Source organism: Phocoena phocoena, chromosome 18, assembly GCF_963924675.1.
Source record: "Phocoena phocoena chromosome 18, mPhoPho1.1, whole genome shotgun sequence".
Classification (NCBI taxonomy): Eukaryota; Metazoa; Chordata; class Mammalia; order Artiodactyla; family Phocoenidae; genus Phocoena; species Phocoena phocoena.
In genome coordinates, this window is record NC_089236.1 from 2,488,904 (window position 1) to 2,515,688 (window position 26,785).

General features: G+C 40.8%; 1 protein-coding gene across 1 annotated transcript; it reads left to right on the plus strand.

Moving 5' to 3' along the window:
- SGCG (sarcoglycan gamma) lies at positions 1–24,835 on the plus strand. The gene is made up of 7 exons (XM_065896018.1): positions 1–195; positions 811–912; positions 2,468–2,555; positions 9,518–9,637; positions 13,359–13,431; positions 22,231–22,354; positions 24,662–24,835. The coding sequence occupies exons 1-7, from the start codon at positions 1–3 to the stop codon at positions 24,833–24,835; spliced, it is 876 nt and encodes a 291-aa protein (XP_065752090.1).
- Positions 24,836–26,785: the final 1,950 nt, after the last annotated feature.

A 26,785-nucleotide genomic window follows, 5' to 3' on the forward strand; every position in this document is an offset into this window, starting at 1 on the left:
ATGGTACGTGAACAATACATCACGACCACGGAAGGCACCCACATAGAGCGGCCAGAGAACCAGTCTGTCTACAAAATCGGCATCTACGGCTGGAGAAAGCGTTGCCTCTACTTATTTGTTCTTCTTTTGCTCATCATCCTCCTTGTGAATCTTGCTCTTACAATTTGGATTCTTAAAGTGATGTGGTTTTCCCCGGTAAGTATTTTCTTTTCCCGATAAACAGGTTCTTGTTTTGTTTGTGCGGTCACTCCGTCCACATTGTGTCAACAGAAGCTTCCTTTCATGCAGTTAACGTTGGTTTCCTGTCTGGATCAGAATTTTCAGTAGCAAAAAATAATATAACATTCACTTTTCTTTTTTACCTTTTTAAAATAATTTCACTGCGAACTGTAGCGTGTTGGTTTTCATTGCAGTGCTGTATCCTGGTTGTGTTGGCGGCTGCCCGAATCTGTATGTATGTTAAAACTCATAGAGCTAGAAGCCTTAAGAGTCCATGTTATTGCATCTTAATTTTTAAAAAATTTTAAATAGTAATGGTAAGGTTTTTTTTTCTGACATGTTGGTGGGCTCTTGCATGTTTGTTATAAAGTGATTATTTAAATCTTATATGCATTTCCTAAACAATCCTTTGTATTTACACAAGACGTAATAAAATACTGAATATTGAATAAAAACAACTAAAGTTTTAAATAAAGTGTTTAAGAGAAATACAGTAAAGTGCCGATAGGAAATCTATGAAAATGCATACATGATTTAAGTTGATACTAAAAGAAGTGAAGAAGAAAGCAATAACAAATCTCTTTTGAACAGACAGGGATGGGCCACCTGCACGTTACAGAAGATGGACTTCGCCTGGAGGGGGATTCGGAGTTTTTATTCCCACTTTATGCCAAAGAAATACACTCCAGAGTGGTAAGCAAATGAGGACGCATTTAAATAATTTCTGTTTCATGAGAAATAAATAATGGTGAAACACAGAAAGTTTGCTTTTCTGATGAAAGGTGTGCATGCGTCGACACTGCATGTTTCCCTGGCCACGTGCCTTGGGTGGGCCCTAGCGAGTGACCGCCATGGTCACACCCAAAACCTTGCCTGGAAACCCCCAGCCCCGCCCCAGCGGATTTCTGCTTACATCTCATTGACCAGAATTGTATCACTTGGGTCTCCCTCCCTGCAGGACAGGCTGAGAAAGCATTTAGCCTTTGCAGCCCCTGCGGTGGAAGCCAGAAAAAGAATAGTGTTGGAGAGTATCCATTGGATCAGACGACCAGAGTGGTTCCTGGGACAACTTACTTTGTCCAGGCCCGGGAGTGGGCCTCACAGCTCTGACCTGGGCCATGTCCTCCCTTTCAGGGAAAATGATAAAAAAAAAAAAAAAAAAAAAAAAAAGAGCCTGGAAGTTGGCTCCTGAAGACGGTTCCGTCATGGAACTGTCACTTGCTAGCTGTTACTTTGGGAGAGCTGCCATTTAATCTCTTTGAGTTCAATTTCCTCATTTGTTATGTGAGGAGTAATGCTACCTCCTTCAAAATGTGGAGATAAAAGGAGAGGCTGGATGGTAAAAATCGTTGGTGAATTATTAGCTCTTATTATCGTGCTGGTTATTTCAAAACACAGCAAAAACAAGTAGTAAGGTCACGCCATTGGATAAAAGGTGAGACAATGGTAAATCCATCTGCTTCCACAAAGCAAGTTGGAGAATTTCTGACCTGCTAGAGTTTCAAAGCACTCCTAAAACTTCTTTCCTTCTGAAAAATCATATTATACCCCACAACTTTGGAAGATATTTGGTTCCCGCTGAGTGGCATAAACCCACCTGAATCCAGTAGCCAAATTACTGCATTCCTTTTGAAGAAAACTGTTATAGAAGAGCCAGCAATCTTCTGTGAGACAAAGCCTCCGCTCAGACTATGACCCCACTTACGTGCTCATAAAGCCACTGTATCTTCCAACAAATTGCTCTAAAAACGTAGGCATCCAACAGATTTTAAAAGCTCTTTTGAAATTGTGAGAAGCCTTTTGCGTTTTGAAAATAAGTAATATGGTATTTATTTATAGAAGAGCTAACCACTCTCTGATTTACCTTTTAAAAATATATCATGTCCTGGACATAAATTATGAGAAATGAAATTTTAATTCCTTGGAAAAGACAAAACACTGATTAAAACTTCACTGTTTCAGATCTTCACCTTGAGAACGAACTTGGTCCATTGTAACCAGTGCACACAGGCTCTGTAAACCCAGGAGGTTATTATATTTTGTGGGGGGGAAAAGAAATAATGCATTTACCCCCTTCACACAATATAATCCAAGTTTAAAAAATAGTTTTAGCCACAAATTTATAGGTTCACAGGATCTGTGACATTGGGGAAATTATTTTGTATAAATCCTCAATTTATATACAAATTCAAAGGTATAGTCATTCTAAATAGTCTATATTTGGCTAACATTGTAAATCTGTTTTTAGGACTCATCTCTGCTTCTGCAGTCCACACAGAATGTGACTGTAAATGCACGCAACCCAGAAGGAGAAGTTACAGGCAGGTTAAAAGTGGGTGAGTCCAGCTTCACAACAGTGCTTTGCATGTGTGTGGTCCATGAACAGTTGTGCTGAATGGATCCATTTGGTTTTTTTTTCTTCTAGAGAATTCAAAGTTATTTATGAGCAATCAAAGTATGAGCTTTCTAAACATCATGCTGTGTGGACCACGGAGACTAGTTCAGGTGGTGGGAGGACAGTCTGAAGTATTTCAAGTGAAGTTATTTTGGTTCCAAGAAATAAGAGGACCATTTAAGGTAGTACAAGAAACAATGATTGTTGGCAGGATACAAAATAATCTCACAGAGACTGAGGAAGGGAAACAAAGTAGCTGCCCTCAAGGAAAGAAAGACCAGGGCCGGAGAATCAAAGTATTCATCCTCTCTCTCCCTCTCTCCCCCTCCCTTTCTCCTTCTCTCTGCCATGTTCCCCTCCTTTCCATGAATCTCTGTCCATGATTTTCACTTGGTATCATGGTTGCACCAGTTCTAACTCTACAGGACTCTCTGGTTCTTCATCCGATTGGCTATAGTTCTCAACACCAGCCAACTTGGTCTTCAATGTCATGAATTCTCAATTCACAGCAAAGTACTCTAATTGGCCCAATTACTCTGTTCAAGCAACTGCCCTTGGCTGAGCCATGTACACCCATCCGATCAGCTAAGACCAAAGAATATGGTCACGTGGGAGAGAGGTCCTTTGGAATTGTGCGCAGAGAGCAAAAGGATTAGAAAGAAAGAGTATCGATGGAAGAAATAACAAAAGAGCAAACAGCTGGTGAAAGGAATATACCTTCTCTACACCATCAACACTTTATAGATTTGCTAAATCTAAGAAATTGGATGGCTCTCCAGATTATGGGGAAATAGATGACAAGTGTACTACCAACACAGGCAGGTAACCTTCCGTGTCCCCCTTTTTTAATGGCTGTTGTTACAGAACAATAATGTTCCATTGGAAGGTACAGCCGTATCTTAACTTCGTGATTCCTCTTTATTACAGTAATACATGAGTCCCATAGTCTGTGTTCTGATTCAATCTTTATAACTTTTTCTAAATGATAAATTGTATTTCTCTTTTGCTTAGAAGCTTGTTTCATCACCAAGTCCAGTGAAATTCTCAATAAATCTAGGGGTGAACCTGAGCTTACACAGCATACATGTTCATGATACTTGTCTAAACCAAATCATATTTCTTTATAAATTATGTTGTATTATGAATTGTGTCTACCATTTCTTAAATTTCTTAAAAATTTTTAACTGACTATAGCTTTTAAATGTTTGAGGGAGGGCTTCCCTGGTGGCGCAGTGGTTGAGAGTCCGCCTGCCGATGCAGGGGACACGGGTTCGTGCCCCGGTCCGGGAGGATCACACATGCTGCGGAGCGGCTGGGCCCGTGAGCCGTGGCCGCTAAACCTGCGTGTCCGGAGCCTGTGCTCCGCAACGGGAGAGGCCACAGCCGTGAGAGGCCTGTGTACCACAAAAAAAAAAAAAAAAAAAAATGTTTGAGGGATTTTTACCCATCTTTTGTCATTCATTCAACAAACATTTATTGAATGCCTATGTGCTACTTTCTATATGCTGTCAAGTAATTAATAACATTTAGAGTGTGTAATTATTTTTTAGGAGTTCCAAAAGTAAAAGATTCATTTTATATTCTTCTGAAAATGATTTAACACAAATACTCATTTTCACATTTAATTTTTTGCTAAGTGTGGATTTTCATATATAGAGGAGTTAAAGATAACATAAATCTGTCTCCACTTTCGTGGATGAAATAATGGAAGCACTGAAAAGCTAATTTTCTCAAAAACACACAGCTAGTTAGTAGAGAAGCCAAACCAGGAGTCACCTTAGGACTTGCTTCTCCAACAGGGGTGTTTCCACCACCCTCCCTCTCTACTCAGATTTCATTAAATCATGGCACACCGGGAACTGTCCTAGTTGCTGCAAATACGGTGTTGTTTTTGTCACCAAGGAATTCACTTTTAAAAAAAAGTTTCCCATCAGAACTACTTTAAACTGTTAACCTCAAATTTTGAGTCTTAACCTCAGTGTTTCATACCTGAGGTAGAGTTAAAATAAGTGATTTCTATTAAACCTTTGGTTGGAATCCTGAACTCGGAAATATTCAGCTCACCAAATCCAGGACGATTTTCAGTAAATGACTTCCCACAATCACACTCATTCCAGCCTCACGTTTCCTGGGAGAAGTTAAATTTAGCCAATCTGGATATTAAAGTGTGATTTATATGAACTAGACAAAGGAATCCCATTTAATTAAATGAATAATTGTTTATTACTAAGACCACTGAAAAAATCGGCAACCAGTACAATCAAAGCCAAAAGTCTTAAATTCCAAAAGGAATCAAACATAGGAAAGCAAGCATCAACAGCTAGCATTTCAAATCTTGGAACTAGCAGACAACAAATTGTGAACGACAGTGGAATCTTACTAGTTATAAATGCAGCTCTGGTTACTACAGTTAATGTTCTTTTGACTTCGACTAATAGAAACCAGTTCTGGTTAGCTTCAAAATAAGACTTTTTAGCTGAATGGGGTCAATTTTGGCAATTCCTATTTCCCTGAAATTTTCTGTTTCATCGAGGTTTTCAAATTTATTTGCATAGAAGTCTACATAGTACTCTCTTTTTGTTTTTTTAATTTCTTCCATTTCAATGGCATTATTTTAATGGCTACATAATAGTCCAAGAAATACATATATAATTGTAAATATAATTATAAAATTATATTATAAATATATTTATTGTAAATACAACATACAATAATATTGTTGCATATTATATATATATATACACACACACACAATAATTTGATTATGTAATACTCAAAAATCGGAGTTAGGTTTTTCCATTCAGTCAATGACACAGTTCTTAATTCAGGCCACTCATATATTTAGGAGGTTTTCAATAAATACTCGTTGAATGAATGAATGAAGGAATGAATAAAAGGCTGTGTAGGAAGGGATGGACTGGAAAGCCAGCTTAAGTGTGGGAGAGAGTTCTAGGAGATGGGGTGGGGGAAGATGGCCTGTCCAGGGTGCTCCAGAGTGGACAAGGGTTCAAGTATAAGTCTGAGCCACAGCTGTGAGGAACTTGGGGTCATGAGTGGGAAACAAACTCAAAATCTCTCAGGTAAAACAGAAAAGAGAAATTCAACAAAGAAAGTCAGGAGTAAAAATCAAGGGGTTAGCATCACTGTTCACAATAGTCAAAACATAGAAACAACCTGTGTCTATAGACAGATGGATGAATAAAGAAGATGTCGTGTACACACACACACACACACACACACACATTGTATATATATATACAGTGGAATACTACTCAGTCATGAAAAAGAAGGAAATAACGCCATTTGCAGCAACATGGATGGAGCTAGAGATTATCATACTAAGTGAAGTAAGCCAGACAGAGAAAGACAAATATATGATATCACTTATATGTGGGATCTAAGATATGACACAAATGAACTTATCTGTGAAACAGAAACAGACTCACAGGCATAGAGAACAGACTGCAGTTGCCGAGGGGGTGGGGGAGGGCTGGATTGGGAATTTGGGATTAGCAGATGCAAACTAGTATATATAGGATGGATGAACAAGTCCTACTATATAACGCAGGGAACTATACTCAATATCCTGTGATAAACCGTAATGGAAAAGAATATGAAAAGTATTTATTTGTAACTGAATCACTTTGCTATGCAGCAGAAGTTAACACAACATCGTGAATCAACTATACTTCAGTAAATAAATTTTTAAGAAACAGTGGGTTCATCCAAGGCAATTGCTGTGAACAGCACTGGAGCCCCTTCCTGGCTGTTATAGGTCCATGAACTCCTGTGCTTGGATGTAACAGACTAGCCTGAAGAATAGAGTCAAGCTATACAGATAAGAGTCGCTGACTCCAGGCTTATAAAGTTGAACCTAGTAATACAAGATGATACCAAAACATTAGTAGAATGAACTTAACCACAGCTTTATACTTCCAGTCCAGTATTTTCTCTGATACGATATTTGCAGCAGCAGAATAAATCTTTCCTTTTCTCAAAGGACTCTGTGACATTTGTTTTTTTTGTTGTTGTTGTTTGTTTGTTTGTTTTTGCCGTACGCGGGCCTCTCACCGCTGCAGCCCCTCCCGTCGCAGAGCACAGGCTCCGGACACGCAAGCCCAGCGGCCATGGCCCACGGGCCCAGCCGCTCCGCGGCATGTGGGATCTTCCCAGACCGGGGCACGAACCCGTGTCCCCCACATTGGCAGGCGGACTCTCAACCACTGCGCCACCAGGGAAGCCCTAATTCCTTTATTGATTTCCCTCGTTATTTGTACCAAAGCCTTTAATTAAAATTGTGATTTTACCAGATAGCTCCTTTTTTAATCACAAAGAAAGTATTTGAGTTTTATTTCTTCTTTTTTAAAATTAATTTATTTATTTTTGGCTGCATTGGGTCTTTGTTGCGGTGCACGGGCTTCTCATGGCGATGGCCTCTCTTGCTGCGGAGCGCAGGCTCTAGGCGCGCAGGCTTTAGTAGTTGTGGCTTGCGGGCTTAGTTGCTCTGCGGCATGTGGGATCCTCCCAGACCAGGGCTCGAACCCGTGTCCCCTGCACTGGCAGGCGAGTTCCCAACCACTGCGCCACCAGAGAAGCCCTGAGTTTTATTTCTTAAAGAACTCCACTGCACTCAGCTCTAATGCATGTCCAGCAAGGTTATAAAGACTAGTAGAATATTAATGAAAGTTAAAAGATCTAATTATAAACTCACTTACTTTAAGAGATGATTATTCCTGTGGTGGGCTTGTTATCACTTGGAGCACAGTTTCTTTTGAAGTGGAAAACATATTTAAACTGAACATTCTATGTCTATATTTTTTATAAAGTGAAGATGGAATTTTATCCACCTCTGTGCGTTTGTTTGAGTAGCCCCCTCTACCTGGAATCTCGCATTCTCCCTTCATCAGGGAAACGTGAACTCTTCCAGGTCAGCCCAGACATCCCCTTCCCTGAGGTGTCATCCCTGACCCCCCAGGAGGGACAGGAATTCCTTGTCAGGGTTCTCACTGGACACTGTCCATGGTTGTATCACGGCACTTATCAAATTGCCCTGGGACTAGATTTATATGCTTTTTTCTTCAGTGGACTGTGAAATCCTATAAGGTGTGAACTGCATCTCCTCTTTTATGTAGCCTCAATTCTTAGCACGAAACCTTGAACATAAAAGCATACAATAAATTTCTGCTGAATGGAGGAGACTCACTTTCCTGAATTTTCTTTGATCTGAGGATTTATGTAGCTTTGTTACTCATGAAAATTATGCAACTAAACTCATTTGTTGAATATTTCATCAATGTATATGAAACAATGGTTACAGAAAAAATGTCATTTAGTTTAACCACTTTCACTTGATAAATTCTCCTCGAATTGTTATATGAACCTCCAATGAGCTAAACAGGGAACTCCTATTGGATAAATTACTCCAGCTTTTTCCTCTTGATGCTAAACTCAAATAACTTCAAATTCATCACTTAATGCAAATCAGTGTTTGTGTGAGAAATATGTAAGACATATCAGTGACCCAGAAGAGGTAAATAGTGACACCGAATCACAGGGTATCTGAGTTTGGGTGAAAGCTCAGGAGAGCAAAAATACAGGCAACTATCACAAAGCCTTCCTTAAGAGAAAGGAGATAAAACAGAGAGAAAAAACTGTGTTCCGCTTTGTAACATGTGAACACATGCACATTTAAATGAAGAATCTTTGGAGGGTTCTGAGGTACAAATTAGTGAAAAAACATAAGAATATGTTGCTGACAAGATCCAAAACTGATTACTGTATTAGTTGAAAAGCTCCTATTTAATTTCTAGCAGGTACCAATCAACTTGAATGAGTACTGTGAGGGACACAGGGACACATACACGAAATCTACAAGTATCCACTTCACAATAAACTTACTTTTCTAGATAAGAAAATAGAACTAACAAAAGAATGAAGGAACACTTGTAGTTCCTTAAGCAAATGCTGAACGCTATGTTCTAGAGAGATGAATCCATTATGCGGCTAAGGTTAGAAGGACAGAGAAATCAGAAAACATAAAATGATGGATACTCAACTGTACCAATGAGAGACATTGAACAAGATCTCACACGCTGAAGGTACAGCGTCCCCCGTGCCTGGCACACAGAAGCACACATTAAACATCTGCTGAGCACAGTCTTAATTTAAAAGCCAGTGGGTCGGAGATTGGGATTGGCGTATATACACTAATATGTATAAGGTAGATAACTGGTAAGAACCTGCTGTACTGCAAAAACGAACAAACAAACAGAAAAAGTTCATGTGAAAGGAGTAAGCTTGGAGGAGAAAGGGATGCCCTGTCCCTGAAATAGAAAGAAGGGCTGGAGAAGACAGAAATGGCTGAGATGAAGGTGAAGGGCAGAAACTTGAGGGTGTGTTTCCATGGTGATGTCTGTTTGCTCCATGGAGTAGGAGGTGAGGATTAGGGCAGAGGCAAGAATCTGAGTGTGACTCATTCATTGTCTGCGTTAACTTCGGCCATTGAAGGAAGCCATTCATAAGATGATCTTTCACAAATCTCACATTTCAGAATATAAAATCCTCAGTTGGTTAATACTCAAAAGAATACCCATTTCAGTAATCTGCGTAGAAGAATCATATTATTTTTGGCAAGTTTTAAAAACCTGAAAAAATTAATTTTTATATAATTCATTCATATATATATTTGATATAGATCAACGTACATGTGACCTACATTAATTTTAATAATATAATAGATTTAGGACTTAAAATTTAATCACAGAATCAAAAAAATTACTGGTAACAAATCTTAACTGTTTAGTGATTTGGTACTACTGGGTGCCGTGGCATGTGTAAAAGTAGAGCTTTTAACACTGCAGAGACTACACACTTTATGATAAAATGTTTTAATTCATTCTTTAGGTCCCAAAATGGTAGAGGTCCAGAGTCAGCAGTTTCAGATCAGCTCCAAGGACAGCAAGCCCCTGTTTACTGTTGATGAAAAGGCAGTTGTGGTTGGTACAGATAAACTTCGAGTAACTGGTATGTAGTAGCTCTTTATTTTTAATTAAGGAATAATTGACAAACAACATTAGTTCCAGGTGTACAACATAAGGATTCAATATTTGTATATATTGTGAAACGATCCCCACAATAAGTCTAATTAACGTCCATCACCACACATACTTAACACTTTTTTCTTGTGACGAGAACTTTTAAGATCTACTTTCTTAGCAACTTGCAAATACACAATACGTGGTACCTGTAGTCGCCATGGTGTATATCACATCCCCGCGACTTATTTGTCTTATAACTGGAAGTTTGTACCTTTGACCACCTCCACCCATTTTGTCCACCTCCCAACACTCACTTCTTGGCAACCATCAGTCTGTCCTCTATGTCTGTGAGTTCAGTTTTTGTTTTGTTGTTGTTTGTTTTTTAGATTCTACGTATCAGTGAGATCATATAGTACTTATCTTTCTCTGACTTTTTTCACTGAGCATAATTCCCTCGAGGTCCATCCATGTTGTTGCAAAGGGCAGGATTTCCTTCTTTTTCTGGTTGAATAATATTCCATTGTGTATATACCACATCTTCTGTATCCATTCATCTGTAGTAACTCTTAAGAAAAACAGTATCACGTGGAGGGCACTTCTGCAAAAGCAAATTGCAGTTTTGGGAAGTTTACTGTGGAATATTTCAGGCCGATAAGAAAAAGTACTGTCGTTTGAATCTGTTGACTTTTCTTCATGGCATTTCTTTTGAAATTCTTTGACACTCTCTTAGAAGAATGAAATCTTCCTCACAAATCTTTACCCACTTTTTTTTCCCCACCATATTGTTTCCTTTTATCTCTTTCCAATTGGTGTAACCCAAAGGCTTTACACAGAAACAGAAAACTACCACAGCCATCATATAATTCCAACTGTGTTGGGAAAATTGCACCAAAAAACAAAACTTGATTTATTCTTTATGTCATACGACTCCCTAGTTGCTACAATGATGGTTAAGTTTCGTTAAATATATAAAATACGAGAAGAATATTTTTATAAACGTTAATTTTTCCAAGTAAATTCCCATTCAAGCTTTTCTCCACTACGTACTATAAAAGTTTGATCTCTGTGTTAAATGGATTGATTTCAAGTAGCCTTTGGAGTTTCCTGGATCAGCAAAAGCAGCAGCAGTTGACAGCCAAGGAAAGAGGAGTGAGAAGCGACAGAGAACCAGGTCACTCTGGGGGCAGAGAAAGAGAATTCAATGCTTGGCTATACACTCTTCCCTCTGGCCACTTGGCCTGAGCATGGGGTGTAAGGGGAGGGACTCAGTGGTCTTTCTTTAAGGTGGCCCCTCCAGATTCCTGAGTTGCAGTACATCCTGATCTGAACACACATCAAGAAGTGCTTTCTTGCCGTTGCCTTCGTCTCAAGAACTCAAAGAGTAACGTGAAATCCCTCGTCCATTCTTAAACAGCTGCCATATATACTCTAGTCAACGGGGAAACTGAAAAATCATTTTTAAATCAAATTCATGGAGGAGATTAAACAATTTCACCACCCCAGTTTGAAATTGATCTCGGTCTTCAGCAGTCTCATTTTTCCCCCTAAAAGTAGAATCGTCACCAAGTGACCGAAATCAGCACGTCTCTTTCACTAACCCCAGTCACAGAACATGTTATTGGAGCGGCATCAAAATGTCATCTTCAAAAGAATTATTTTATCCCGTTGCCAGAACCGGCTCCTGGAAGATGATGCACGGTTGGGTACTTCGGTTCCTTGGCAGTGATTCGCTGGGCGGGGTCCACTCCCCAACATTTAGGAAGGAAAACAGGGCCCTGTAAGAGTATCCAGTCTCATCACTAAGGGGAAAGACACAATCTAGCAATAAGGCAGTTCAATCCCTTCATCCTTCTCTGATTAGCTAAACGGGATTACATATGTCACAAGTGACGACGTAGAAATTCTGGAGTCACCCACAAAGCCACCCACAAAAGAGGACCTGGGAAGTAAGGTTTCAGCCACTGAAGAAGAAGTGAAGGTGGTGAGTCCATGTCCCTTACAGATGTGAAGACGGATCTCTAGCAGCTGCTTAGAGAGGACCACACCCTTCAAGCACACGCTCAACACATCCGGCTCTGGACCCAGTCATGCAGCTCTGTGGACAGTTGATGACCTGCTCCATCAGTTAACAGCCCTTCAGCTGAAAGGAACAAATTAAAACTGGCTTCAACTCTAAGGACATACATGATCCCACAGGAGGTCTCCAGGCTGATTCATTCGGTATTTTCCTCCAGTTCTGCTTCTCTCCTGACTTTCCCCTTTCAGTGGTGGTGAATGGTCCCATCAATTCCAAGGGTCACTTCCTTGTGCAGTGACTTCTCCAAACTTCCATACGAGGACCTTAATGGCCTCAGGGGGTCTGTGCCCCTTAAGTTGTCGTTCCAGCCTAAATTCTCCTCATATTAAATTGCTTGAGTTTCTCTTTTTTTTTTTTTTTTTTGTGGTACGCAGGCCTCTCACCGTTGTGGCCTCTCCCGTTGCGGAGCACAGGCTCCGGACGCGCAGGCTCAGTGGCCATGGCTCACGGGCCCAGCCGCTCCGCGGCATGTGGGATCTTCCCGGAGCGGGGCACGAACCCGTGTCCCCTGCATCGGCAGGCGGACTCTCAACCACTGCGCCACCAGGGAAGCCCTGGTTTGTAATTTTGAAAGTTCATTTTGTACTGACGGGTGGAGCCCAAGACAGGGGTGTGGTCTAGGCCAGGCAGAAGGACCTAGGTAAATCATGATGAGCACTTACCTGTGAATAACCCTGCTGTGCATAGGTTGAAAGTGTGGGCTTTGAGGTCAAATCACAGTCCGGCCACTTAGCTGTGTAACTCTAGGCAAGTTAATTAACCTTTCTGTTCCTCAGTTTCCTCTTCAGTAAAATGGGAAAATAATCATACCTGCCTTGTAGGGTTCTGAGTACTAACCATGTTAGGATATATCACCTTCGAATCTCTGCACTAACCCAACACCCACACCATGTCTTCGAATCTCTGCACTAACCCAACACCCACACCATGTCTTTGAATCTCTGCACTAACCCAACACCCACACCATGTCTTCGAATCTCTGCACTAACCCAACACCCACACCATGTCTTCGAATCTCTGCACTAACCCAATACCCACACCATGTCTTCGAATCTCTGCACTAACCCAACACCCACACCATGTCTTCGAATCTCTGCACTAACCCAATACCCACACCATGTCTTGCACATAATTAGGTTCTCAGACTAACCAGACAACTGGGAACATTCGTACAAATTAGAAAGTCAATTTTAAATATTCAAAATTTGGATTTTTCTATAAATTTCCTGATGTGCCTTAAGAAACAGATGACACAAGATACAATTTTTACACGTAAAATCTAGAGAATGAATCAAATTACTATTACTGAAAATATATGGACTTAATGCAATTTTCAACTGAAATTTCTTTCAATTTGAGGGCTAATATTGCTTTCTGGTTTTAAAATAAGCCTGGGTATTTGTAACTGCTTTAAAAATCATATTTTGTTTATAGACATCTAATGAAATCGTGGTATCCTTGGAAAAGCAGGAAAGCAGTTATACCTATTTTTTTCCTGCAACTCAAACATCTGTACGAATTCAGCAACGATCAGAACCTACGTGTCCTGTAATATGCAGTATAAATGCTCGATTTGTGGGCTGCTGTTTATTTTACTTTTGTAAAAGCTTCATCTTTGGTTTGTGTTTAGGGCCTGAAGGGGCTCTTTTTGAACATTCAGTGGAGACGCCCCTCATAAAACCGGACCCAATCCAGGACCTTAGGTAAGAATTTTGTTCAAATATAAACAAACTCTCTTACAGAAGATACCTGGTTATGTGCTAGAATAACATGTTAGCAGATATGACCAGGTTGTTTCTTATTCCATTAGTTGTCTTTATTCTGATGAACTTCCGCCCATAACAAGTCATTTCTTACAAAAATCCAAAGGAGGTTAGAAGTCCTACTCTATGTGCCGTCCTTTTGTCTCTGAGCTCTTTACTAGCCCTGCCCCTGCCCCAGTGCAGCCTGTACTGTTCCAATAGCTATTCCTGCCTCCAGAAAATCTGAGGGACTTGGCTAAATGCAGCTATTTTATTTATTTTTTTCGATTTTTTAAAATTGTGGTAAAATACACGTATAAAATTTATCATCTTAACCATTTTTAAGTGTACAGTTCAGAACATATTTATACTTTACGCACTTTAAAAGAATTTTTTTTCTTTTCCATTTTGGTTTATCACAGGATATTGAAAACGGTTCCCTGTGCTCTACAGTAGGACCTTATTGTCTATTCATTCTATATATAATAGTTTGCATCTGCTAATCCCAACCTCCTAATCCATCCCTCCCCCACCCTACCTGCCCCTTGGCAACCACAAGTCTGTTCTCTATGTCTGTGAGTCTGTTTCAGTTTCGTAGATAAGTTCATTTGTGTCTATTTTAGATTCCAAATATAAGTGATATTATATGGTATTTGTCTTTCTCTTTCTGACTTACTTCACTTAGTATGATAATCTCTGTGTCCATCCAAGTAGCAGCAAATGGCATTATTTCATTCTTTTTTATGGCTGAGTAATATTCCATTGTCTACAGGTACCACATCGTCTTTATCTGTTCCTCTGTTGATGGACATTTAGGTTGCTTCCATGTCTTGGCTATTGGAAATAGTGCTGCTATGAACATGGGGGTGTAAATGCAGCTAATTGAAATGTTTCATTGATTCCACATCAGCCAGAGTAAAGTCCAGAATGCTACTGGGGCACTTGGCTCGTGACCTAGACTCCTTGGGGCTCTCTAGGTTGGCACCCTGGGGCCTCCTGCCTCACCCGTCCTGAGACTGAGCCACTGCCGGGCCCGGACTCCACACTTCCACACATGCTGTCCCACCTGACTGGGGTGCCCTCCTTCCCTTGGAGACCCCACGAATATCTACTTGTCCTCACGCTTCAGGTCACATGCCACGCATGGGGCTATGGTTCATGTGGTCCACAGACCCTTCGTTTTTCCCTGAAGAGCATCAGCTGAGGCAAACACTGCACGTTTTAGTGAAAGAGGACGGTGTCTTATATGGGCTTGAAATTTGCAAAAGGCATTCTTAAAAATCTCAGTTTACATTACATTTTTTAAATATGTGCACTGTTAGTAGAGACAAGAATGTTATAAAACCGAGAGCTTGACGGATTCATATACACAAAGGAGTTGTATATCTTTTTCTCAATTGTGGCAAAATGCACATAATATAAAATTTACCATCTTAACCACTTTCAAGTGTACCGTTCAAAAGTCTAAGGTACGTTTATTGTTCTGCAGCCGTCCCCCGCCTCCATCTCCAGCATTCTTTACATTTTGCAAAACTGAAACTCTGTGCCCGTTAAACGCTAACTCCCCATTTCCCCGCAACCCCCGCAAACCACCATCCGAGTCTCTGTCTCTATGAATTTGAGGACTCTGGGTACCTCATTTAAGTGGAATCAAACAGTATTTGTCCTTCTGTGACTGGATTATTTCACTTAGCACAATACCCTCAACCTTTGGTATATCTTTACATCATAGCCGAATATATAAAATCACCCAGTTCCATATATAAGTTTATTCTTTATACAGAGTCTCTGTGTGACTGTGTGTATTTCACCTTATTACTAGGCTACTGAATGTTCTTTGCTGCTGTAACTGTTTATTCCAATAGTATATTTGTATTTTATAACAAAAACAAATAATATTTTTAAAAACAAATGTCTTAAAGTCTACAATGTCACTTAAAATCACGCTTAGAATTTGAACTTGAAAAATATTCAGGAGACAATTAACATGTTAACATATTATGTATAATAGGGAATAATGTACAGTAGGAATCCCAGCTTTACAGACAAGCCTGGTGACCTTGGCCAAACTAACCTTTTGAGGCTATTTTTTCTCATATATAAAACGTTGATAGGGACTTCGCTGGCAGTCCAGTGGTTAAGACTTCGCCTTCCAATGCTGGGAGTGTGGGTTTGATCCCTGGTCAGGGAGCTAAGATCCCCACGGATCTCTCATAGCCAAAAAACCAAAACATAAAACAGAAGCAATATTGCAACAAATTCAATAAAAGACTTTAAAAATGGTCCACATCAAAAAAAAATCTTTAAAAAAAGTTGTTAGTAATGCACATCTCAGAGTGTTCTAGGAAAGATTTAATAAGCTATTAAGTTAAAAATATTTTTCTAAACTGAAAGTGGAATACAAATAATCATTTTTATTATCAAGTAGATAGTCACACAAAATGGAATTGGGGTTAGGAAATTCAGCATTTCTCTTAATTTTAATGTCTAATTAAATATTCATCAAAAGCAAATGAGAGTTCAATTCATCTTACCCACTTAGAGAACATTGGCAGCATAAAAATACATTGTGACAATTAAATTATAACAATTTCATTGATTTTGATAAAGGACCATAAGATTAATATTACAGAACTATTATAGTTAGGGGAAAAGAACATTTTATTTTCCTAGGAGAGGAAAATGATTCAATATCTTTAAAAAATAATCCCATTAAAACCATTTTAGAATTATAAAATAATGTAAATTGTAGAGATGCCAAGCCACTCTTTGAAATAAATGTCACTATTTTAAAATTATAGGTCTCAAAATTAAACAATTCATCATACATTTTCCCATTAGGAGATAAATCTGCTGGCTTCTACAGCAGTCCCTTACTAAAAAAGAAATGGCAGAAGGGTATTATTCTCTGGCTTTCTAAAGGATGATACTAAGCGAGGATTACATAACCCAAATGTTACAACAAAAGTGATTGAGAATGTAACGAAATTGTAAGGAATTGCTTACAATAAGGAATGAGGTTTGGATGGAAGACGTGAACTAATACGTACTGAATGCCTTCCACGGTCAGGAAAGGTGCGGTCACATAATTTATCTCGTTTACTCATCAATTCGACCTGAAAAGTATCAACTCGATCCCCATCTTATAAAAGAGAACACTGAGCTCTAGATAGTAGTGTGTTCTAAGGCACAAAGGAAAAACATGTAACCAACTCATGACTTAACTTCAGCTCTGACCCCAAAGCCCATCCATATACACTCTGTTCCCTCTTTCTACCATGCAAGTGAACCCTTCACTGATTTATTCTTTGATTTACTACCAGGCTCCACTGATTGAGTACACGAGAGTCGTATTTTCTTCTGTAAGTTCTTGCCGTAAACTGTCTTTCCCTTTTTATTTCTGTCCAGTAGCATTACTGTTGCTGGCCTGAGTAAAGTAAAAAGATATTCCTGGAATATCATAACTGACCCATGAAAACTTTGAATGTGGATTTTGTTGGGTTAAGATCGTGATGCATTTATAAAAAGATCTCTGAAATATACACGTTTAAATATCACAATTCAGATTTTGGTATTTGCTCAAATTGTAGTCATGAAAGGGTAACAATTATTATGTTAGTTAAGACAAAAATATAATTAACTTGTATTTAAGCTAGATTTACATTTCTTACGGCAAAATCGTCCTCAAAAAAAGTGTGAACTCTGACATACTGTTTTAAAGCTACTTCTCATTCACACATGATATAATTCCATCTTTTTTTTTAATTTAGTGAAAATGTATTAAGTGTATTTATATGCCAGAGGCTATGATAGATGTTGGTTCTACAGCGATAAAAGGCATGGTCCCTGACCTTAGTGAGTTTAAAGTCTATTGAGAAAAGAAACATGCCAACAAGTTAAAACAACATAATTCTTTGCTATGATGAAGGTACAAATTACAGTGAGAGCATAAGAAAGAGAGCACGAATTCTTCAGGGTGATCTGAGATGAAATCACAGACAAGGAGGCACGTGAACTGAAACTTAAGCAATCAGTAGATGTGGATACGGTAGGGGAAATTGCAAAGCCTCCGCAACCCAATAGGGATGTGACGTGATTAAATATGTTATTATTTGTAAATCTGTGGAAACAATGCCTAGCACATAGTCAGTAATATATATGTGTCCTCATTAGTTAAGTAAAATGAGCAGACATGGAAATATCTGTTCCTGTTTCAAACACTTGTAAATATTGGTTTGCTTAATAAGAGTTTATAAATATTGCTCAACTAGAAACCAAGGAAAGCTAGTTCCCAGGTCCCAGTAATAAAGAGGAAATTCATGGTCAGAGCACAGTAGAAGCTAAGTCAAGGGTACTCAGGGAGAAATCAGGATCCCATAGAGATCAGGAGCTGGGACTTTAATATTTTATGGGGACTGAGATTCTAAGGTATAGCCTAGTGTATATGAAATGCCCAAACTGAGATATCTCATAAATCTCGGCCTCTGTGAAACAGGTATTTCAATTTACCTACTAGCCCAAGGATGCTGCAAGAAAGTTGCTATCTTGGGCTATGGGTTGAAAAAGTTACCCAGGAGAAATCACGGGTTGCAAGCATTAGGAGGACTAAATCCACACTACCTCATTGTGCAGGAGCTCTAAGCTGGAAAATTAACATTAAAAACTGCACCAAGGGCTTCGCTGGTGGCGCAGTGGTTGAGAGTGTGCCTGCCGATGCAGGGGACACGGGTTCGTGCCCCGGTCTGGGAAGATCCCACGTGCCGTAGAGCGGTTGGGCCCGTGAGCCATGGCCGCTGAGCCTGCGCGTCCAGAGCCTGTGCTCCGCAACGGGAGAGGCCACAGCAGTGAGAGGCCCGCGTACCGCAAAAAAAAAAAAAAAAATTGCACCAAGTCTATAAACCAATAGTGATAAAAAAAAAAAAAGAGAGAGAGAGAGAGAGAGAAACTACATTGAAGATATTAATGGCATAAAAACACTCATGGAAAAAAAAAATCTTGCTGAAGATGAGCTTACTAAAAGAAGAAGAAAAAGGCAAATGAATAAGGAATTGAACTACCGTGGGGAAGAATTAGCAGCCACTTCAGGTTACCCCTGAAACTCCAAGTAGTAGAGCAAAACAAAGAGATTTTAAAACAGGTATGAATAAAAGGCTCAAAGAGAAAGAAAAAAAAAACTTGAATACAAAGGTAAGGCAAAGACAAGATGAAAACAGAATATTTGGAAAATAACAAAAAGAAGTTCTAGGAATGAGAGATTGAGTAATTAAAATCAGTGGCAGCCAGAACTTGGTTTCTCATACCATTCTCCAACAAAAGGAATCAGGATTCTTTGGAGAAATCCTTGGCTAATTCTAGGACTGGGAATGTAGATGAATTTAGAGCATCTTCTAGCCAATAAGTAAGAAGTGCTCAAAAACCCAAACAATGAGGGTATGTCAGAAGGAACACAGGAGTCAACTGAAGGTTGGCAGGTATCAAATCTCCATGATTTTTAGATTCATTTAAAAAAAAACAATGTTTATAATATGGAAGAAATTACATCTTTTGCAGATACTTAAGTGTATGATAAAGCATTTAGATGTTATCTTAAAATATGTAATGGGTGCCTCGTTTTTCAAAATTCTTTTAGGACAGCCATGACGCGCACTGCTTGGCTTTCTGTTCTACCAAGCTTTGGAATGTGTGGGTTTCGGGGATGAACACACTCAGTTTTACCAAACTTGGCCAACGTACACCTCAGAGTGCTTGCAATGATGTCTAATTCAGGAGCAGTAAGAGTTGGTCTTTCCTCACCTTTTTACCAATATTCGGCACTGTCAGAGTTTATGATAGTTTTCATCTGATGTGTGTTATATTGTGTTATTTTACTGTTTGTTTCCCTGATGACTAGTGTGGTTAAGCATCTTTCATATTTTTATTTTGTTATTAAGGTTGCTTCTTCTGTGAATTGACTCTTCATCTCTTTGCTTCTTTAATTACTTTTCAAAATGGATTTGTAGGGATTAAAATATATACATATTCAGAATATGAGCCTTTTTCCTATTATATTTCTATTAATTTTTAATGTTTATATACTGAAATTTATTAATCATTTCTTTTATTACTTCTGGATTTTAAGCCACAATTAAAAGACTTTCCCTACAGGAAGAGAAACTCGCCAGCCACATTTCTTGTATGGCTTTCTCTCTTACATTTGGATCGCTGATCCACTTGGAGTTTATTCTTGTATGAGGTACAGATACAAGAATCTGGGTCTAATTTTCTCTCTTCCAGCTGGCCAACCAGGTGCCAGCAATTGCATTATTATGTAACTGCCACCACAATTTGAAATGTAACCTTTATCATATATAAGATTTCCCTGTGCATCTGGGTCTGTTTCTACAGTTTCTACTCTATCCTGCTCAGCTGTCTATTCAGGTCCAAGTACGAACTTTGTTACTTAAATAAACTTTAAAAGATATTTCAGTGTCTGGTAGGGCTAGCCACACAAAGACACACATACGCACACACACGTACACATACACAATACATATATATACACACATGTACACATACGTACACATATACATATACACACATACACATACATACACACAGATGTACACATACACAATACAAACACACAACACACACACACAACACACACATACACACACTCTTGCAGCTTTTCCCTTTCACCCTTTCTGTCTGCTGTTGCTTATTTTCCCACATGAACGTGAGGTCTTTGATATCCGGCCACTGTTGAATGCGTTCACAGAGAGGTGCACTTCAGAGCATTCTAATCTCAGCCGTTTGGGTAAAATGTGTCTACACCTGTGCGCCACTGAAACGTTTCATCTTCAAGGATAGAAATGACGCAAGGGGGACGAAGGTTGCTCTCCCAGGAGGATCGCAGTATAATGCCATTAACAGCTCTCCCAGGAGTATCGCAGTATAATGCCGTTAACAGCTAGTCACAGGGCCTGTTGAGGTCGTTTGCGGTTTGAGAACTGGTCTTTGAAGCAGACTCACCCTCACCACGGTCCCTGGAACAGGCCCGACCTGTGCAGTTGCTCACCCATCCACCTCCCTCCCCTGCCTTCCCTCCCCTCCCCTTCCTTTCTCTCTGGCTGGAGAAATGCAGGCAGTTAGCAAAGTCAGAAGGGGCCCGCGATCAGCAGACCAGGCTCATGGAGATACAGCGTGTTTCCCCAACACCTAAACCCAACAGAATTTGACTGATAAATTCTAGGAATGTCTCTGTATCCTCGCACTCAAAGTAATATTTTAAAATGTGTAACAGATCAGGTCTTACATACTGAGATGTACATAAGGAAGCTTTGTTTTCCATAACAAATAGTGGTAGACAAGAAACTTGCTGATCAAAGGGAACAATCCACCTGATTTAGAAGTCGATCAATAGTACTCAGCCATAAAAAAGGAATGAAATGATGCCATTTGCAGCAACATGGATGCAACTAGAGATTATCATACTAAGTGAAGGAAGTCAGACAAAGAAAGACAAAAACCATATGATAGCACTTGTATGTGGAATCTAAACTATGACACAAATGAACTTATCTACAAAACAGAAACAGCCTCACAGACATAGAGAAGAGACTGGCGGTTGCCAAGGGGGATGGGGGGTGGGGGAGGGGGGATTGGGAGTTTGAGATTAGCAGGTGCAAACTTATAAAAATAGAATGGATAAAAACAAGGCCCTACTGTATAGCACAGGGAACTATATTCAATATCCTATGATAAACCATAATGGAAAGGAATATTAAAAATAATATATGTGTGTATAACTGAGTCACTTTGCTGTACAGCAGAAATAACACGGCATTGTACATCAACTCGACTTCAATTTTAAAGAACTGTAAAAGTCGATCACTCAGTCAGTTCAGCAAATTCATTACCAGGCCCTTCTCTCCTCTTAAACGTCACCCTTTCTGTCTCCTGCCCCCCTCCACCTTGTGTTCTCCTTCTTGTGGATCTTTGCACATTTCAAGGAAGTCGCCCTTTCAGCTTTTGCTTGAGTCAGGTTGGCACAGCTGAAAGACCTGCCCAGTGATCACGTTGTGCCATCTGGTGGAAACTCAGTCTTTTCCAGGCGGAGGCAGATAAGAGAATTTTTGTGCTCCTGTGTTCCTGGTTCTGTATCTGTGTTTGACTACATCACAAGGAGATGCTGATACGTTTTACAAAAACAACGCCAGCGGAGGCCAGTCTCCACCCTGTCAACTCCATTAATTCAGTATTTTTCCAAAAGAAATCTTTGCATCTGCCCTGTAATCTTCCTAAATGAAAAAAAAAAAAAAGCAAACAACACCTAGAGTCCAGATTTACATCCTGTTTTGTGAACGTGTTAGCAAATGTACGCGTTGCCCTTAAATTTCTCTTTTTCCCGAAGAAGTTTGTATTTTGGCTAAAATATAGTTTTCCAGAGATATTCACCAATAGCACTTTCTTCCGCTGTGGTGTGCCAGAGTGCTAACCACGACGTCAAAGCTACTGCACAGGGCTAGGACTGTCTAATGTTTGCATCTATTTTCAGAGGATGCTAATTTCATGTACTCCATTGACGGGAAGTTAAAATTCTTTACTGCACTTTATTTCTGGATTTATCCATGAGTAACGTGCCCTATGTTAGCATTCAAGAATCAGCGAAAATACCATATACCTTACTGATTATATTTTCTATGCTAAGCCCTTGGTTGGGGGATTCCTGGGGTGGCTGCTTTTTATGCTCTTTCTCCTGGTTTCTCTCCCTCATTTCAGACTAGAATCCCCGACACGGAGTCTCAGCATGGACGCCCCGAAAGGCGTTCATATTCAAGCTGCTGCAGGGAAAATCGAGGCCCTTTCCCAGATGGACATCGTTCTTCACAGCAGTGATGGGACAGTGAGTCCAACAGATGGGGGCGGGGTGGGCCTCCCGTTGTACAAGCCTCACGTCCCCTGAGCACTGATGACACGCTTGTCCATTAAGGCATCGGCATAGTAAATTTATGGTAGTTTGTAAAGAAACGTCATGAAAGGCATAGCGCAGAAAATGTGAAAGGAAGGAGAAGACAATTTAGCACTGAAAGAAGGGCCAAGAGAGGTTAAAATAATTCTGTGTTGGATCCAGACTGCTTTGTCTGGCATTTGTGCCGTCAAGTCTCTTGTTATCTTCAGCTTTGTAAAAGTACTAGACTCTCAGAGCTTACAGAGAACATGAGTACCGTCACTTCCTGGTGATCCAGCTTCCCTCAGTAGGGCTGTCACTAGGAGTTACCTGTGACAACCGTCATCCGTTACTGCCAGGGGTGCTCGCTCGCACCAAGTTCTGGGTAAGCGAGAATTAAATATGAAAAGTAAGAGCTACAGGAAGAAAAAACCCGGAACCTCAGGTCCAGAAACAAAACATCGCTGATACGAACTGTGGCTATAACGGGCAGCAGGGTACAGGCTCCCCACTATTGACCTTTCTAGTGCGAGATCAGTTTGCCAATTACTGTGTGAATTCAGGGACGTTAACAGGCCCCTCTGGGCCTACCCCCTCAATGGTCAAGTACGGGAACTAGTATTTACATCACAGTGTCACAGGGTTATGAGACCCCAGTGCGGTAAGATAGCTTTGAAATGATACTAATTTAATAGTAAGAGGGAGCTGTTGTTAAGGCAGCTCCCGAGTACACAGGACCCTCAAGGGCAGCCCCTGCGAAGCCCCTGCAGGTTGTAACTTACAAAGTTTCGATGCATGGAGCAGATAAATGCAAAAGTGGAAGCCAGGAATTTTGGAATCTTATTACTAAGTCATAACGTCCCTACGTACTGAAAACGTGTTACCTTGAAAAAAATCTATAGTGGTCTTAGTTTTGAAATAATACTACTTATTTTCATGAATCGGGTGTCGACTCAGCCCGACCCGTACTTGAAGTTGATACCCCTTATTACTGGGGGCTAGTTCAAAGTGAAGAGATATCTGGCCTCCCAGAAAATATTCTCCCAAAAAGGCAAATGAAGATGAACAACAAAGCAGTATATGGACCATCAGTGACCAGAGTTTGCTGGAAGGACAGGAAAAAAAAAATAACTAGAAAAAAATTAACCAGGAAAAAGGAGAGAGGAGAAGCCAACAAGTTAGGGAAAAGCAAAGAACTGGGCAGAACCCAAAGCATTAGACAATAATCTAAATAGGTTCTGCTCTAAAAAAATAAGACCCACTTGACTTCCTCCTCTGACAGTGACCCAGACCCCAGGGCAAAGCCTGCCTATCACGCATGTGTACTGTCACCCGCCGCTTCCATGAAGAGGTCAGCGTCCCAAGAGGGGACACAGACGCAAACGCCAGTTTATTAAGAGCTTGGAGTATACAGGATGAGAGCCACGTGCAACAGGAGGGGTCCGACCTTGTTGGCGAGGGATAACATGGAACCTTCCCAAACATGGTTTAATTCCTTCCGCTAAGTGATCGCCCTGGCCAGGCTTGGCTGCTCTGTGTGGCCACACTTATTTCCTTAAGCTGTCAGATCACCAGATCTCAATAAATGGCCATTTGTTTGTATTTCAGGTCAACTAAACCTCGATAGGAACAAAAAAATCCAGTGGCTTTCATCTTGTTTTAGTCGTCTGTGTGTCTACTGCTTTCCTGCATTTCATAGAAGGCAGTAGAGTTTCAAATCATCTTTTAAAAGCTGGGGAAATGGTTGACAGCTATTACGATGAATTTAATTGCCTCTCACAGGAAAATAAAATCAGGAGAAATTCCAACAATCACAGGTTAAAATGACTAAGACGAATCTACTTCTGTGGCTTGTATCAATACTTTATCCTAATAGGGAGGAGAAGCTGAAGGTCAAAGTGGAACACAAGGTAAACGTGAATCAGGCAAAGAATTGTATTATTTTGGTCAAACAATTCTGAAAGGTCTGCATAAAAGTGTCGCATCATACATTTTTCTAGCTCGCCTAGCACAATGAGTAAAAGAAAAAAATGACTTCCCCCCAGTTCCTAAGGACTGTTTATCCCTTGCCTGGATGTAAACTAGAAATAGGCTTGTAAGGAATTAGATTAATTGTAATAGGATTTCGGTCAAGCCAGGTGCCTACTTCATTTTCTCTGCAGAGCAACAGCGAATTTGTTTGGAACGATTTGAGCATTTAATTTCGTGCCTGTTGCGTCCATCCCTCCTTGACCACTTCATCTCTCGTTCTCTCCCAAGCAGCTTGTGCTCGATGCTGAAACCATGTGTTTACCCAAGTTGGCTCAGGGGACTCAGGGTCCCGCAAGCAGCTTGCAGGGACTCTACGAAATCTGTGCGTGTCCAGATGGGAAGCTTTACCTGTCTGTGGCTGGCGTGGGTACCACGTGCCACGAGAACAGTCACATCTGCCTCTGAACCAGGGCCGTCTTCCACGGAGCTACCTGCCTCGTTTCGGTGAGCTTTGGAGTGCTGACCTCAAGCCTTCACACCTGGAGCAACTCGACAAAGTAAAGCTGAGTTGGCACGTGGGAAGGAAGTAGGACCTGCTTTCGAAAGGAGCTCAGAAAGAGAAACGTACCGGTTCAAGTGTTCCCGTGAAACCCCATGATCTCAAAGTGGCGGCTGGACCTTAGACACAAAAGTCAAAGACTATCAGGAGAATGTGCTGATTCCACTAGACTGATTCACTTCCATCAGCACCATCGTGACTTTCCCTTTCTTGTTCGCGTCGATCTACGGTGAAATACTTAACTGCTGTGTGGATATCAGCTGTGGGTCTCTGACTCCCCATGACAGTAGCCGTGGTCCTGCTGAGGTGCCGTGAGAGTTCCATGAGGTTTTCCTCTGTAAAACCTGTAAGTGCTCTCTTCATTTTAATGCAACGTGTGTCAGGTTTCACAGGAAAATCTTCAAGTTTTGAAGGGACGTTAAGGCTGATTTGATTTTCAATATGTAGTCAGAGGAATAAATGATACAAAACCATGCTTTCTTTATATAGTCAATGAGCGATGAAAATCAATCTACATTTTTCACAGACTTCACAGTTTGTCTTACTTTCTTTAATCCTCATAACTCTTTGAGGTAGGTACTACTTTTCCCCCAGTTACTGGTGATAAAAAAGGTTCCGATGAGACAAGTCACAAGGTCACACAGTATCTGTTAAAATTAAACTAAACTGTGACCCTGCATTTTCACATCGGTTTTCACTTCAGACAACTTTGACCTGTGTCTCATTCCATCCGCGGCACCAGTCTACCTGATACCTGCGCAGATGGGCTGGTGCTCGCTTGACAAGTGGAGAAACTAAAGTCCAAAGGGGTTTGTCACCCACCAGAACCGCACCGCGAGTAGGCAGGGGTCCCAGGTGCCCAGCAGGCATGCTCACCTGACGGGACAGGTGAGGGACCAGGTGGGACCTCACGGAGTCAGCCTCTTACACTCACCGTCGGCTGTGTGATGTGTATTTGCATCCGGTGGGCACACTGAACCCATGAGCACGTTGGTCTTGTAGAGGCCACTCACTCACTCTGTAAAATGCCCTTTGGCACGCAGAGCCATGGGTGTCGGTTTTGGTTTGTGGTTTACCAGTTGTTAGCATTAGAATCCCCACGTGGCACAAGACATGGTGGGACCAACAGCACTGCAACTTTGGGGGTTTTTGTAATTTATTTATTTATTATTTATTTTTGGCCGCGTTGGGTCTTTGTTGCTGCACGTGGACTTTCTCTAGTTGCGGCGAGCGGGGGCTACTCTTCCTCGCGGTGCACGGGCTTCTCATTGCGGTGGCTTCTCTTGTTGCGGAGCACGGGCTCTAGGCGTGTGGGCTTCAGTAGTTGTGGCTCACGGGCTCAGTAGTTGTGACTCACGGGCCCCAGAGCGCAGGCTCAGTAGTTGTGGCGCACGGGCTCAGTTGCTCCGCGGCACGTGGGATCTTCCCGGACCAGGGCTCGAACCCGTGTCCCCTGCATTGGCAGGGGGATTCTTAACCACTGCGCCACCAGGGAAGCCCAGCACTGCAACTTTCTAATTAAAGGATTTATAACTATAAACACAACTTCAGTTTCACTTTCCGCAGCCTCAGAACTGAGAGAAAAGTGAGTCTTTATTTCCAGTGCTGTTTTGACAAGGTGTCAACAGTGCAGCCCACTTCCCACAACCCCGCGACTTTTAAATTACTAGTGTCACAAACACTTGAGATTGCAAAACAAAAGTACAGTGTTTCCTAAGCAGTTAAGGGCAAACTCAACTCTGAACATAATGCTCCTAGTTTCTGGGGGCGGGGGAGGGCTTTAGACTATAAATTGGTATTTGCCTTTTCCATTTAGTTGAGTCCCGATTTTTAAAATTAATGTCTGCTCTCTTGCT